General features: G+C 35.3%; 1 protein-coding gene across 1 annotated transcript; it reads right to left on the reverse strand.

Annotated features, from left to right (window-relative positions):
• Positions 1 to 13,674: 13,674 nt before the first annotated feature.
• Positions 13,675 to 15,006, reverse strand: Tusc1 (tumor suppressor candidate 1). Its single transcript, XM_027931098.2, has one exon. The coding sequence runs from the start codon at positions 15,004 to 15,006 to the stop codon at positions 14,404 to 14,406; it is 603 nt and encodes a 200-aa protein (XP_027786899.2). The 3' UTR covers positions 13,675 to 14,403.
• Between the last annotated feature and the right edge of the window lie 772 nt (positions 15,007 to 15,778).

Raw genomic sequence — 15,778 nt, forward strand, 5'->3', positions numbered from 1 at the left:
ATATAAAATCTACAAATCATAGAAGACTGAAAAATTGATCACATGAAAATTTATAGATTAAAAACAGCATGAAGTCAGGAGATTTTAGAAAAAAAATAATGTTTGCACAATCACCCTTCAGCACTCCCAAAGGTTCACATGAAAGGAAATATAAATGTCTCTAAAGTATGATCTTTGTGAATGTCAACTTCTAAAGCAGTATAAATGGTGATTTTAGCTTAATCTCTGTTGTTATAGGAGACATGCAATTTAAAACATACAATGTTAACCATATTTTTCATCTGTGATATAGCTAAAGACAAATATTTGGTACTATATTACCTGGCAAAAAATATAAAAAAACAGGCAGTGGCAAAGCTTTTTTGTTGACATATTATCAGTATGAATCCTAAAGAGAGTAATTTGCTATTGTCTTTTGCAATTAACACTGCATATGCACTGGTCATGGTGACTTGACATATGCATGTAATTCCAGCATCTCTGAGAGGCTGAGGCAGGAGGATAACAAGTTCAAACCAGCCTCAGCAATTTAGCAAGGCCTTAGCAACTTAGCAAGACCCTATCTCAAAATAAAACATAACCAGGCCTAGGGATGTGGCTCAATGGTTAAGTGCCCCTGGGTTTAGTGTATGGTACAAAAAAAAAATAATAACAATAAACAAAAAACTGCACATCCTTTTTCACCTAAAAACACCTTTATATGAATTTATCACAGACATATATTCATAGAAATACAAAATAAAATATATTTATAAAAATTTGTAATGTAGCATTGCCATAAAGAGCAAAAGTTAATACAATTCAATGAAAAGAATGAGGCACCTGGGAAGGTCTTGATTTGGAATAATATCCACATAATAGCTTTGCTTCTGCTTGTATTTGATGGTAACAGTAAATATTCCCTCTTCTTTGCCTTGTACAACTGCAAGAATGATGATTCTGGATACTAACAAGAAAATTATTTTATGATACAGGTATTGAAACATTATTGTTATACATAATTGTATTCAATTTGACAAAGTCAAACATGTATGGAATTTGATATACTTCATTTTAGTCCCTGTTGTCCTCCCTCCTAACTTTCTTTCCCCTCCTCCCACCCCTGTTCTCCTTCCTGTACTCCATTGATCTTTCTTTCATTCCTTTAATTTTTGTTTGTTTTATAACAGGTTTCATTCACTTTATTTTTCTTGCATAAAAACCCCCATGTTGTAGCCACAGCTGGAGCCTGGGTCCACTGCACAGATACTCTAGTGTGAATTTTTACAAGATGGTCTCTGGATTCCTGATAGGGAGATTTGGTGAACAGTTTCTTTCCAGAAATTGGGGGTCAGGTAACTGTATGTCTTAGACACGGCATAAAAGGCTGCATTGGCTATAGAAGAGAAACAGCAAAGAACATTGGTGGCTTGAGAGGAGAGAAGCCTCCAACCCCTAGACCAGAAGCCATTGAACTCCTAGCAACTGAAAGTCCACTTTGGGACAGGTCTTCAGGGCATAAGACAGCCTTCCTCTCTTTCTTTTAGAATACACCATGTACACAATGGGCCTGTGTGACTCAATGGAGCTGAGAAAGGGGTGTTTATTTATTTTTGATTCGTGCTTATTACATATACAAAAAGGTTAAATACCCTGGGTTATACTTATGTATGCACACAGCATGAGTTTGTTCAAATATTTCTACATTTCCTCCCCTTTCCAGTTTCTCCTCCCTCATTCTCAAATCTCATTCTTCTACTCCACTGAAATTCCCTATATCTTTATAATATCAAATCCCCCTACACATATTTTTTTTCCCTTATTTTGCTGTAGGTTCCACATATGAGAGAAAACATTTGACCCTTGACTTCTGAGTCTGGTTTATTTCATGATGTTCTCTGTTTCCATCTATGTACCAGGAAATGCCATAATTTGAATCTTTATGCTGAATATAATTTCAATGTATATATATACCACATTTCTTAATTCATTCATCTATGTATGAGTGGACCTTTTTCCCCCACATCCTCTTCAGCATTTATTATTATTCATATTCTTGATAATTGTCATTCTGACTAGTGTGAGATGAAATTTCAGTGTAGTTTAAATGTGCATTTTCTTTCCTAATTGCTAATGATGTTGAATATTTTTTCATATATTTGTTGGCCATTTATATTTATTCTTTTGAAAAATGTCTGGTTAGATTCTTTTACTCATTTATATGTTGGGCTCTTTGGGGTTTTTTTCTTGCGGGAGAGCGTTAAACTTTTTGAGTTCTTTATATATTGTGGATATTAATCCCCTGTCAGAGAAACATCTGGCAAAGATTTTCTCTCATTCTGTAGACTCATTCCTTTTGATGTGCGGAAGTTTAATTTGATGCTGCTCCATTTTTTGATTCTTGGTTTTATTTCTTGAGCCTTAGGGGTCTTGTTAAGGAAGTTGGTGCCTACACCAATATATAGAGAGTGTTGGCTTTATATTTTCTTATAGCCGTTGCAGTTTTTGGTCTAATTCCTTAGTGTTTCAATTGCTTTGATTTGACTTTTGCGCAGAATAAAAGATAGGGATCTAATTTTATTCTTCTGTATATGGATATCCAGTTTTCCCAGCATCGTTTGTTGAAAAGATTATCTTTTCTCTAAAATATATTTTTGGTATCTTTGTCAAGTATCAGATGAGGGGTTTTCTCTGTGTTTTTTATTCCATTGGTCTTCATGTCTATTTTGATGCAAATACCATGCTGTTTTTTTTGTTTGTTTGTTTGTTTGTTTTGTTTTGTTTTGTTTTTACTGTAGATCTGTAGTATGATTTTAAATCAGACATTGAGATGCCTCTTGTATTGCTTTTCATGCTCAGAATTGCTTTGGCTACTCTGGTTCTCTTATTCTTCAAAATGAATTTAATTACTGGTTTTTCTAGTTCTGTGAAGAATGTCATTAGTAGTTTGATTCAATGAATCTGTAAATGGCTTTTGGTAGTATGGCTGTTTTGACAATATTAATTTTACCTATCCAAGATCATGGGAGGTCTTTACATCCTCTAAGGCCTTCTTCAATTTTTTTCTTAGTGTTATATAAATTTCATTTAGAGATCTTTCACATCTCTGGTTAGATTAACTCCCAAGGATTTTTTTTTTTTTTTGAGGTTATTGTGAATGAAATGGTTTCCCGATTTCTTTTTCAACAGAATCACTGTTGGAGTACAGGAAAGTAATTGGTTTATGAAGGGTGATCTTGTAACCTGTTACTTTGCTGAATTCATTTATCAGCTCTAGAATTCTTCTGGTGGAATTTTATGGCCTCTAGATATAGGATCATGTCATCAGCAACAAGAGACAGTTTGACTTCTTCTTTTCCTGTTTCTGTTCCTTTAATTTTCTTCTCTTGCCTAATTGCTCTGGCTAGAGTTTGGGGAACTGTATTGAACAGAAGTGGTGAAAGTAGACATCATTTTCTTTTTCCTGATTTTAGAGGAAATGTTTTCAGTTTTTCTCTGTTCAGTATGATGTTGGCTTTTGGTTTGTCTTATTTAACCTTTTTAATGTTGAGGCAAATCTGTTCTATCCCTAGTTTCCCCAGTGGTTTTTAACATGAAAGAGTGCTGAATTTTATCAAAGGCTTTTTCTGCATCTATTGAAATAATCTTATGATTCTTGTATAGTTCTTTTTAAGTGGTGAATTACATTTGATGTAGGTATGTTGAACCAATCTCACAAACCTGGGATCAAACCCACTTGATCATAATGTATTTTCTCTTAATGTGCTTTTGAATATGGTTTGCAGATATTTTGTTAAGAATTTTTTGCATCTATGTTCACCAGTGATGATGGTCTGTAGTTTCTTTCATTGGTGTGTTTTTGTCTGGTTTTGGTATTAGCGTTATACTGGCTTTATACAATGTATTTTGGAGTGTTCTCTCCCTTTTGATTTCATGGAATAATTTGAGAAAGACTGATGCTAGTTCTTTAAAGGTGTGGTAGAACTCAGCTGAGAATCCATGTGGTCCTGGGCTATTCTTTGTAGGTAGACTTTTAATTGCTGTTTCATTACTTGGTATTGGTCTGTTTAGTTTTTTTATATATATCTTCCCAGTTCAATTTGGGAAGGTACCATGTGTATAGAATATTGTCAATACCTTCTAGACTTACTAGTTATGAAGTATAATTTTTCAAAATAGTTTCTAATGATCCTGTGGATTTCAGAAGTGTTCATGGTGATATCTCCTTTCTCCTTTCTCCTTTTTGTTTATTTGGGTCCTCTCTTTCTTTTGGTTAGTTTGACTAAGGGTTTATCAATCATATTTATCTACTCAAAGAAACACCTCTTTCTATTTTTTTATTCTCAATTTCATGAATTGTGGCTGTGATTTTAATTGATTCCTGTTTCCTAATGATTTTGGAATTAGTTTGTTTTTCCTTTTCTTAGGTCTTGAAATGCAACATAGCTTATTTATTTGGAATCTATTGTTTAATGTAGGTACTAAATGCTATTAATTTTCCTCTTAGAACTGCTTTCATATGGTCACAGAGATTTTGATATGTTGTATCTCTGTTTTCATTTGTTTCTAAGAATTTATTTTTTTCTCTCATTTCTTCTATCGTCCATTCTTCACTTAAAAGAGTATTTTTCAATATCCATGTGTATATATGGTTCTTATTATGTTTCTTGCTACTGATTTCTATCTTCATTTCAGTATGATCTGATAGGATGCATGGGATTATTTCAGGTTCTTTGCATTTGCTAAGACTTATATTGTGATCTAAAACATCATCTACTTTAGAATACTTTTCTGAGCTGCTGAGAAGGTGAGTTTAGGTGTTTTGGTATTAAATATTTTGTAGATGTATATTAGGTCTGCTTGATTTGTAGTATCATTTAGGTTGGGGATATCTTTATTGATTTTATGTTTGGATGACCTGTCTATTGATGGTAAGAGTGTGTTGAAATCACTCAGTATTATTATATTGGGATCTATCTTGGATTTAATGTTAGGAAGAATTTTTAAATGCATTAACATTTGGGGCTAATGTATTGCATATTATTAAGTCTTCTTGTTGGATTGTTCCCTTTATTAATAAATAATGGCATTTTTGTCTCTTCTGATTAAATTTTGCTTAAAATCTGCTTTGTCTGACATGAGAATAGTTACTCTTGCTTGTTCTGAAAACTCCATTTGTATGAAATATTTTTTCCATCCTTCTACTTTCAGCAAGTGTGTGTTTTTGCCTATGAGATGAGTTTCTTGCAAAGAGTACATAGTTGGATTTTGTTTTTCAAATCTAGTCTGCTAATCAATTTCTTAATTGGAAAGTTGAGAGCATTTAAATTCAATGTCATTATACATATGTGTGTGTTGTGCCATGCCATTTTGATTTGTTTAATTCTGACTTGATTTTCATTTAAGTGATTGCTCTTTTAGTGGTCTTCATCAGTTTGGTAGATTTGGCATTTATTTGAATATAAATATATCTTTGAATATTCTTTGTAGTGATAGCTTAGTGATCAAAAACTCTAGTAGTTTAGCTTTGTCAGAGAACATGTTTATTTCTTCATCTATTTTGAAAGATAACTTTGTTGGATATTGCTATTTTGGCTGACAATTATTTCTTTTAGATATTGCAATATTTCATTCTAATTCCTCCTTGATTTTAGGGTCTAAGATGAGAAGTCAGAAATAAACTTTACTGGTTTGCCTGTAAATGAAACCTGATGTTTTTCTCTAACAGCTTTTAATATTCTTTCCTATTTTCTATGTTAGGAATTTTGATTATGATGCACCTTGGAGAGGTTCTATTCTGATATTTTCTATTTAGTGTCTTATAAGCCTCCTATATTTTGTTGTCTTTCTCATTTCTAATATGGCGGGGGGGGATTCTGTTACTGTTCCATATAAGTTGCTCTTAATGCCTTTAATTTGTATCTCCATATTATCCTATATTCCAATGACTCTTAAGTTTGCCCTCTTGATGCTATCCCAGAATTCTGATCATGATCTTTTACTTTTTTTTTTTCCTTTACTCTATAGTTGGGTATTCAAGTTCATATACCCTGTGTCCAAGACCTAAAGTTCTGTCTTTATGGCCTGACATTCTTTTTTTTTTTTTCTACACATTTTCAAGTGAATTTTTCTACACTTTCAAGTGAATTTTTGATTTGATTCCTTTTGTCTTTCATTTGCAGGAGTTCTGATTTGTTTATTTTCATTATTTCCATTTCTTTATTGAAATGGTTTTTTATCTCCTGTATTTTCTCTCTTAATTCATCCCTTAGATCTTCTTTGAGTTCATCAAACGTTTTAAGAATCAGTTTTTTATAGTCTTTCTCTGGAATTTCATCTAATTCCATAGCTGTGAAATCCTTTGTTGGGGTATTGTCAATTTTGGGGGGAGATTTGTTTGCCTATATCATCATGTATTCAGAGGTCTTGGACTTGCACATAAATTGATATGAATTTCCCTTCCTCTTTTATACATTTGTCCTTTTGTGTATAATTACCTTTTTTGTTCTGGAACTTTTCAGGAAGTTCAGATGTCCAGGACATCTCTCTTTCTCCCCCATATTCCAGGAATGGAATACATCTAGGAGTGCAGACTGAGGTCCCTCTCTTGTTATTACTCCATGGGGCCTGATTGTTGATTATAGGTTGCTGTCTCCCAGTTAAATGTGTTGAAGTATTACTAAGGCTAAGGTAGGGCCAAGTAATGCATTGGATGAGATTTGCTGTTATTTGCCTGAGTTTTGTATATGTTTTCATCAGGACACCTATTTGGCAACTTAAAGTTTTCCAATCACTTTCCATCCATTCTTAGAGGAGGGTGGAAGCCAGGAATAACAATAATATCCGCAACAGATGTACAGCCTCTGTTTTCTAACTTGATATCTGTTACACTAATTGTCGCCTATGTAGGAATAATGGAGTCAGTACTTAACATAAGCACTAATAATAAAATTCATGAAATAGATTAGGCATAAAGAACAGGTATCTTTTACATCATCCACTGTATTAATAATCACAGAAACATGAATGAAATGGGATAGAAATTACATATACAATATAATTATTTTAATGGGAGTATCGTTTCTTAAGTGAAGGGAATATAGAGGGGTAGGAAGGCAAGAGAACATCTGAAATATTTGAAAAGTGAACAGATGAAAGGTAGTGATGACAGCTATAGGAGGAAGAATACAAAAATTACAAAATGTAATTTTTAAAAAAGCAGGAGAAGAGGGAACAGGAAATTTTGAGTATTAGTGGATGTCAAAAGTGAAGAAGCAGCAATAAGAGGGACAAAAAACAAGGTACAAACAAATGTAATATCAAAATAACACAGATCTACATATAATTATGTACCACCTACTCAAAGCAAAGTTAAACAATTAACAAGTGAAGAAGAAAGTAACTAAAATGAAAGTAAAATTATAGTAACATATATTTGAACCTATTGGTACAGTGGGACACACACACACATACACACAATCTTACAGAATTTTTTTAAAAAGTTAAAAAATAAGAAAATATGATAAAATGATTTTAAAGAATTTTTAAAGATTAAAGAAAAAAGTAAAAAAAAATAGGGATACATATGGGGAGGTATAAACACTTAAGGAAAACAAACAAAAAAACAAACGTTTATGCTGAGTGGGTCAAAACTGGTGACAAGAATAAATTTTCATTTTTTGTATTTATTTCTGGGGTCTATAACCCTTGGGTGAAGGACTAAGGATTGTTAAATTCATGTGTTCCTCACCTAGCTGCCAGTTATTGTGTATAAGAGCCAATGCTGATTGTAGAAACTCTCAGCTTCCCATCTCCTAGTATAGGCTGGGATAGACTAGTAAATGCTGACAAATTGTATATTCTTGTAGTGTGGTTGGTGCAGACTTCTAAATTGAAAGCTGCAGCAGCTGGGGTTTGGTCTTAGTTGACCCTTGAAACTCTGTCTTTGGTTTTTTTGATATTTAATACATGCCCCTGTTGACAAGGAGATGTTGATCTCTGTGGGATGTCTGGAGCACCAGGAACCAAGGGATGTGGCTGTATGCCTTCAGCACAGTTTTCTTTACACCTATCTCAGTCACTATGGTCCAGGAAGACTCTGGGGCTCATACTAAGGTACTGATGGGTCTGCTAGCAACTTCCTTTATGAGTTCCCAAACTCCTGTCTCTGATGGTAGCCTCACAGCATTGATAAATGATTCCTATGCCAGCAAACCCAGTTCCTGCCCAACTATCTGCCCACAGGCCAAGCAATTTTGGTTGCTTTTTCACTCAACAACCTCCCCCACTGCCTCTGGGTCCATAAAGATCAGCCTCCCTCTCTAGTCCACAGTTCCTCAAGGACTTTTTTTTTTCCTTTTTCTGCCATACTTTTGCCTCTTGCCTGTGCTTCTGCTATTGCTGCTCCTAGCCAAGCAGGTGCCATCTCTAACATATTATATCTTATTTTATGTTCAAAGTTTCTGAGGGTCTGTGTCTGTATGGTTTCTTTTACTGTCTAGTTTTCAATTTCAGTGAGTTCCCTTGGTTACCTACATTGCTAAGGAATAGCATTTCTACTTTTTTAAGTTTGGTGCTAAGTAACTGCTGGGAAGTGCACTCTTCCTTTAGTTTACCATCTTTTTGAAATCTGTTGATACAGGGTTAAAGATATGGGGATAAAAGTTTTACATGGACAGTTGACAGAGGTGGATTCAAATGTTTTCTTAGCTGAGTCATACAAAGAAAATAGTGCAAACATATTGCATATATGTTAGTATCTTAATGGGGAGATTAATATAGCATTTCACTAAAAATATTTTGGAGTAAAAAAAAAAAAAAAAGATCTAAATGATTCCTATGCCAGCAAACCCAGTTCCTGCCCAAATATCTGCCTACATTCTATGTAATGGACTGGATGTTTATGTTCCTCTCAAAGTTTGTATGTTGAAATCCTAATCCCAATATGCTGGAATTGGGAGGTGAGGCATTTGAGAGGTAATTGGTCCACAAATGGGAAGACCTCATGAACAGGATTAGTGGCTAAAGCTCTCTCTTTCTGAGATGTGAGGATTATATGAAAAGTAGGCATTATGTTGACCTATATTATCATCTCCATTCTATTCTGAACCAACTTTCTTCAACTACTTGTTTCTGTCCTCATCTTTCTGTAAGCCTTTGCCTTTTATTTCCATGTTGTCTTGAAGAACATAGATCAAAATGTGAAGAAACAGAATAAACAGCAATAGAAAATAGGATTATCAATATTAACAAGATAATTACAGTTTATTTAAAATAATATTTTTAATTATAACTATAATAGGATTATAATAGTATTCTTCCATCATCCAATAATGCTCTTGAAACTTTTGAAACACACATTTAATCTGGGAACACAATGAAAATGAACACCAGAAATCAGTTATGATTAGAGAAATTATGTTTAACAAAATGATACTGAGAAAAATATGAGAAATAAATATAAGCTATACTATTTAATTATTCAGCATACTTAAGACTTTTAGTCACACTGAGAAATTCAAGCCTCAATAGGCATTTACATATGTAAAAGAGCAAATGTATACATCAAAGTCTTCTTTATATCATTATATTTATTAAAATTTGAATTATATTTAAGGTAGAACATTAATTAATTCTTCAATTCAGAAGACAAAAGTCTAAATTTTAGAGCTAAAGAGTTCTCTTGAACATCATTAATATTTTAGAACTTGAGCATTCAAATTAACTCTCACTAAAAATTCTTGAAAACTGTCGCAGCACACTTCCCAGCAGTATTGTATTCTAGAGAAAGCTTGAATAAAGAAAACTGCATGCTAAATTTGGATAAGATGAAATCTGACCATTAGTAGAGTACCATGTAAAATGTAGATCCCTTGAAAGTTAACTTGTTAACAAAAATTTCTGAAGGACACAGGTAAAACCCTCTAAGAACTCTTTCAGCTCTAAAATTACAGAATTTTAGTCCATAAAAAATAAGATGAACAGAAATCATTTCCCCCTCAAGTTATACATTTAGATTTACATATGAAATAGGATAATGTTTACTAAGTAGAGGCTATTAAAACCATATTTTAATGACATACAATTTTCAGAGATGGTTTATAATTATAGGAATGCCCTCTACAAAATTTAGTAGATATATTTCCTTATTTATTTTAAGCAATGTCTTAGAGTTTATACCCATATGGGTAGTACATATGGGAATGAAAATGCCAATTTTTTTCAATCTATAAAGCAAACACATTATATTTCTATTTTAAAAGTTATACATATTCAAACAAAAATACCTGTTCATATACATAAATGACTTTTTAAAAGTTTTTAAAATATACAATGTCACTTACATCAAAGGAAATGGATACTACATTGAAAATTCACCTATCTATATGTATATACATTTATGTGCATGCACGGGCATGTGCGCATCTTTAATTTTTGAATTTCAGTATCTTTCTATTTGATATTCCAGGAACTTAGTGCAAATAAAAAAATTAGGAACAATTATAAAGTCACTAGTTAATATATGCCCTTTGGAGGATATGACTCTGATGACCCAATCACCTTCTATTATGCTCCACTTCTTAAAGGTTCCACCACCTATTAATGCCACCACAGTGGAGACCAACTTCCAGAGTCTAAACCTTGGTATCCAAACTATACAAACTATATACTGGGAAATAAATAGATTCTGAATATGAATTTCATAATACATAATATCTGTAATGGATTAACCACATATAATTTAATTCTGATCATTGAGATATAGTTTAATTCTGATCATTGAGATAGAATAAACGTAACTTAGGCCTTAAAATTTGAAATTTTAGCAATGGTTAATTCTAATAGTCAGTTATACATATAATTAAAATGTTTTCGTAGATATTAAACATTTTTGTTGTATAAATAGATGTGTATACTATCTATAGCAGACAAGACAGGTAGATGAAAATAAAATTATAGTAGGAAAAATAGAATTTGTAGTTAATTTATCACTAAATAGAAGTATAAATAAATTATGTCATTCATGAAGGTTTTCTGAAGATTTTGTAACAAATTCTCAGTAAAATTTATTCCCTTTAGCAAAACAGAAAATAGTCTTTGACACTGGAATCAAGATCATGCTGCTAACATTTGTTAGTATATATTATTAATTCAATTTATTAAATAATTGGGTGTTAGTTTCATTCTGGAATATTTATGAATTGGCAATATTATGTGAGAGTATTTAAAGAAGACCAAATGTTTTCAAATATTTTTCAAATATTTATAATATTTAAGAAGTTTAGCAAGGGCCATTTCTTCTATGAGCTATATAAGTACTTATTTTTATTCCTTTGATTCATATCCTAACTTTTATAAAGGAAAAGATAAATACTTTTTGTGAGTAGCAGCTATAAAAATGCTATGTAAAATGCCAATTCTTCTCATTGAATTTGTTTGCTAAGACACATATTTTTGGATTTTATTTATAAAAATTGTAAACTGTCTTATTGAAAAACTGATCTGAAATTATGAAAATGGCAAACTACAGTTTTAGTTTTAGATCAAACTGATCCTAGACCAAACTTTCTAATAACATACTTTAATATAATAAAACATTTTTCATATGACTTTATTGGTTACCCTGGAAAAACCACATCATCAAACTTGAAATATATATTAGCCTTGATGCACCTTCTATGGCAATTCCCCTCAGAATTTTTAATGCCGTTACGGAATTAAGCTCAAAAGTAATCTGTGTGAGGGTGCACTTCAATGCTTTACAAAATTTTTTTCACCAGTAAATTTAACAAATTTAATATTCAATCAGACTTAGGTTGTAAACAATTTTTAGACAAAGTATTTAAGACTATACAACCAACTACTTTGTTTAGTTGTTGAATATTCACAATTTTGTAACAAGTGGCAAATATTTTTGAACACTATATTAAATTACCCCCTTATTTTTTAAGGTTTTATCTCTCCTGTTTGCTTATGAGGAAGGAAAAATGTCAACATAGTCAAAATTTACATGTCTGATAATACTCATAAAGTCATATACAAGCAAAATCGAGAATGCAATACAAAATGTTAAGCAAAATATGCATTTTCAATTTTCGTGCTTTAAACTGCAAGTCTCACCAATTGAGCACTTAAATTGAAGCAGGCATTTTGCTTATCTCAATAAAATTTTTACATTTTGAGGTAGATGCTATAGTCCTTTTACTAATGAGAAAACTAAAGCTTAAAGAAATTAACAAATTTAACCCTAATTTACAATTAAATAGCAGTAGGGTAAATAAACTGTCTTCTAAAAATATTTTACTTTGTTTCCCAGTTAGAAAATGAAGTAAAGGGGCATAGGATTAATTTTCATATACTTACCTTTTCTTGCCAAGTTGCTTCTATATTTTGGCCATAGGGACAATTTAAATATTCAAAACTGAGTATCAATCATCTATAAGCAAAATGGAAAGTGTTTTCAATACTTCAAAGTAGAAGAATAACAAAAATGAGTTTCCATTGCACGTTGGTTTGTAATAATTATTTGCATTGCAATAAATACTCTGAACTTTTGGGCTATGCCATGTGTAGCACATACTCTATGCCATATGTAGTAACCAGCTCTACTCATCATTTGATTTTCCCTGATGCTTTTCATTACTTAAATACTCTTAAATCCATGAGGCTCAGAAAACAATACTCCAAAGTATGATGCTTTATCATGCTTAATAATTTGTGAACTAGAGGGCCCTGGAAGAAATGGTCTCTGACTTTTTTCCTATGTTTCTTTCCCTGCTTGCTGCTCTCTTCCTGGCAGGTTATTCAAAGTAGAACTTGCTTTTCCCAAGGCAGCTCATAGAAACTAGAACAGCTTTACCTCAATTACAAAATTTATTTTCAAACTTTCTCATCCTTTTCTGCTCAGGAGCAGGCCATAAAGAAATTCTCTGATCTATTTTGTCTGATAGTAGGTCAAGAGACTCTTAACTCTAGAAGGGGTCTTGTCCTTAAGCCCAAGGAAAGAATGCCATATAGAGAAGCCAAGATACCATACAGGTCTTTACAGGCTATAACCAATAGGTCATACACTTTTCATGAAATCATAATTCTACAGGGATGTCCATTCCTCCCATCTAGTCATAAACACAGGTTTCACTGAGTTTTTAATTTTAATTTCCAAAGGCTCTTGTGTTACCTAAAATTTAGATTGGATAAATTTGCCATGTTTTTTTTCTTGTTAGCCTGTCTTTAATTATAGAAGTATTGACCATGACCTTTATGATGGGTGAAAAAAGAGGTCACACTTTTTGCCTCTATAGTTTTTATCAGGTACAAAGTTATCCTCTTCACTACTTAGTAGGCCAAAGTGTTATTCATGAACAAAATGCAAAAAAAGTGATCTTAGAACGTTTTGTTATTAATCTCTTTTTCCTGGCCACTACAAAAACCATGATGAAAACCAAAATGATTCCACTTGGGTGTTTTTGATGTACAAGTAACTTACAATTTCTTAAAAGCTGTTAAACAGTTAAAATAATACAAATTAGCTACACATTGGTCAACCTCTAATATTAATGCAATAATAATGAAAAATGCTTAGATGAACTAATCTTTACATTATTTTAAAAGATCAGTTACATAAAGTAAAAAAAAACCAAAAAACAAAAAAACCTTACAAAGGATAACCAAATCTAGATATTAAAATAGGGAAGCTATACATCTCTTAAAGACACATATAAAATTTTAACACACTTCAAATAATAGTCATGGGAAGGTTTTAGATTATTTTTAATGGACTACTTTTATTTACCAGTTCAAAGGATTACCTATAGGAATATACTTAAAAATTCTCTGGGGTGAAACAAATCAGTATATATTAAATGTATGCGGACTAAGTCAGGGGCAGACAAGAATTTCTAAGTCATAAATATCATCTTCTTCTTTATAAAAAGGTAGTACTTCGAGGGATATCCATTGAATACCTATTTATAAAAACACACACTCAAAAGTATTGGCCACACAAGAAATAATAACTGGCGGCTTTAGTGGATTAAAGAAAAAATATCAAATTCGACCAACTCAAGATGCATTATTCAGCCCTCAAAGAATTATTATTGAGAAACAAAAAATACACTTAGAAAGGTTCATGAATTAGGAAGAACTTCCAGGAACCAGTTCTTGCTGTTTCAAAACCCGCGCTTCTGTTGCAGGGCCTCTTCCGGTGGAACCAGCAGGGCCCAGAAGCAGGTGCCCACACACATGGGGGCTCCAGAGCCCAGACACTGGCAGGACTCCGCTGGCAGAGGCAGGGCGCCACCGGAAGTGTCAGGTGGTGGGCTGGAGGCACTGAGCTCAGTGGTCCAGCAGTGCAGGGTGGGGAAGCAGCGAGCGCAGAAGGAGGGGCTCTAGGGACGCCCCGCCTCTCCCGGCTGAGGCCCGAGGCTACAGCCAGGGCCCTGGGGGAGCCGGGTCCCGGGCACAGAGGCTAGAGTCGGGCTCCTGCACAGGCGGCTCCTCCTTGTCCGCACGCGGGCGTGGCCCTTGCTGTTCGAGGTGCAGCTGCAGCAGGGCCCTGCGGTACATGGCCTCCAGCTTCTCCAGCCGGGCCCTCAGGGCCCTGGGGCTGCCTGGTTCATCCTCACGGCGACTACCTCTCTCCCTCCGGTTCGTGCCAGCCTCCGGGGGACCCAGGGCCGCCTCTGCGGCCATCCGGTCGCCGCCCTCCCCCTGGAGCCGCAAAGCCTGACGGAAGAGGCTGCGGTTCTCGCGCTTCAGCCGCCGGTTCTCGAGCCGCAGCCGGGCGTTCTCCTCGCGCAGCCTCGCGTTCTGCCCGTCCCGCTCGTCCCGCGCGCGGATGGCCTCCAGGTGGCTCGCTGCCAGGTCCGCGAAACGCTCCTCCAGCTGCTGTCGGGCGCCACCCGCACGGCCTCGCCAACTCCCGTCGCCTCCGCCACGCTGCGGAACCCGGCCCGGGCGGCCTGGCCCATCTATGTCCCCGCAGCCACAGCTCCCGCGCCGGGTGGCGCCACCACGCATGCGCCACATCCGTCCGGTCCTAACCGCGCCGCCAGCACCCAGGGCCCGGGGGCCGCGAGCCAAGGCGCGGACGAGTTCGGGACCCGGCGGGGCGGTCCGGCGACAGCAGAGAAGAGAGGTGGCGAGCGGCGACTGCTGGCTTGTGGCCAGAAGAGGCCGGGAATTTGCCCGGGTTGAGGCGTGTCCTGTTTCCCGCGGCGGAGCTACCCCCCTGGGCCTGCTATCTCTGGGCCCAGCTCACACACAATGCCCCGGGGGAGCTCTTTCTGCTCATCCCTCTGGCCGGGCGGGGAAAAGCGAGTATCCTCTGCTGGGCGCTTCCGTGCAGGCCTGGGCACTGCAGGAACCTGCCGGCCTCGTCCAGTCCTGCCCTCCAGCTCAACCACCAGTGGTTACTTTGCTCTTTATATGGCAGTCTCAAAATCAAAACTAATACTTCTAGTAATAAGTAATGGGACAGAACTATGAGGCAAACTGAAAAGCTGTCATTATTTCATTTAAAATTTAGCGGTTAAACCCATCCCTGTGCTTAATAGAACATTCAACAGAATGGCCCTGAGCACTTGTCTTGAGACTCTGGAGCAAGAAGAGGTAGCACTCCAGATCATACAGACAATTACAAGTTCTGAACAACCAGAAAATCCACTTTGTAAATTGTTTGGAACTTTACGGAGATAAGGTGATAATTGGTTTATTTGCTCAAGCCTTAAACCTATGAAACTTAAGATGTGCCCCTTTCATTGAAGAAACTGAATATCTGGCAAGTTTCAAAATTTCTGGG

This window comes from Marmota flaviventris, chromosome 13, assembly GCF_047511675.1.
Source record: "Marmota flaviventris isolate mMarFla1 chromosome 13, mMarFla1.hap1, whole genome shotgun sequence".
Taxonomy (NCBI): Eukaryota; Metazoa; Chordata; class Mammalia; order Rodentia; family Sciuridae; genus Marmota; species Marmota flaviventris.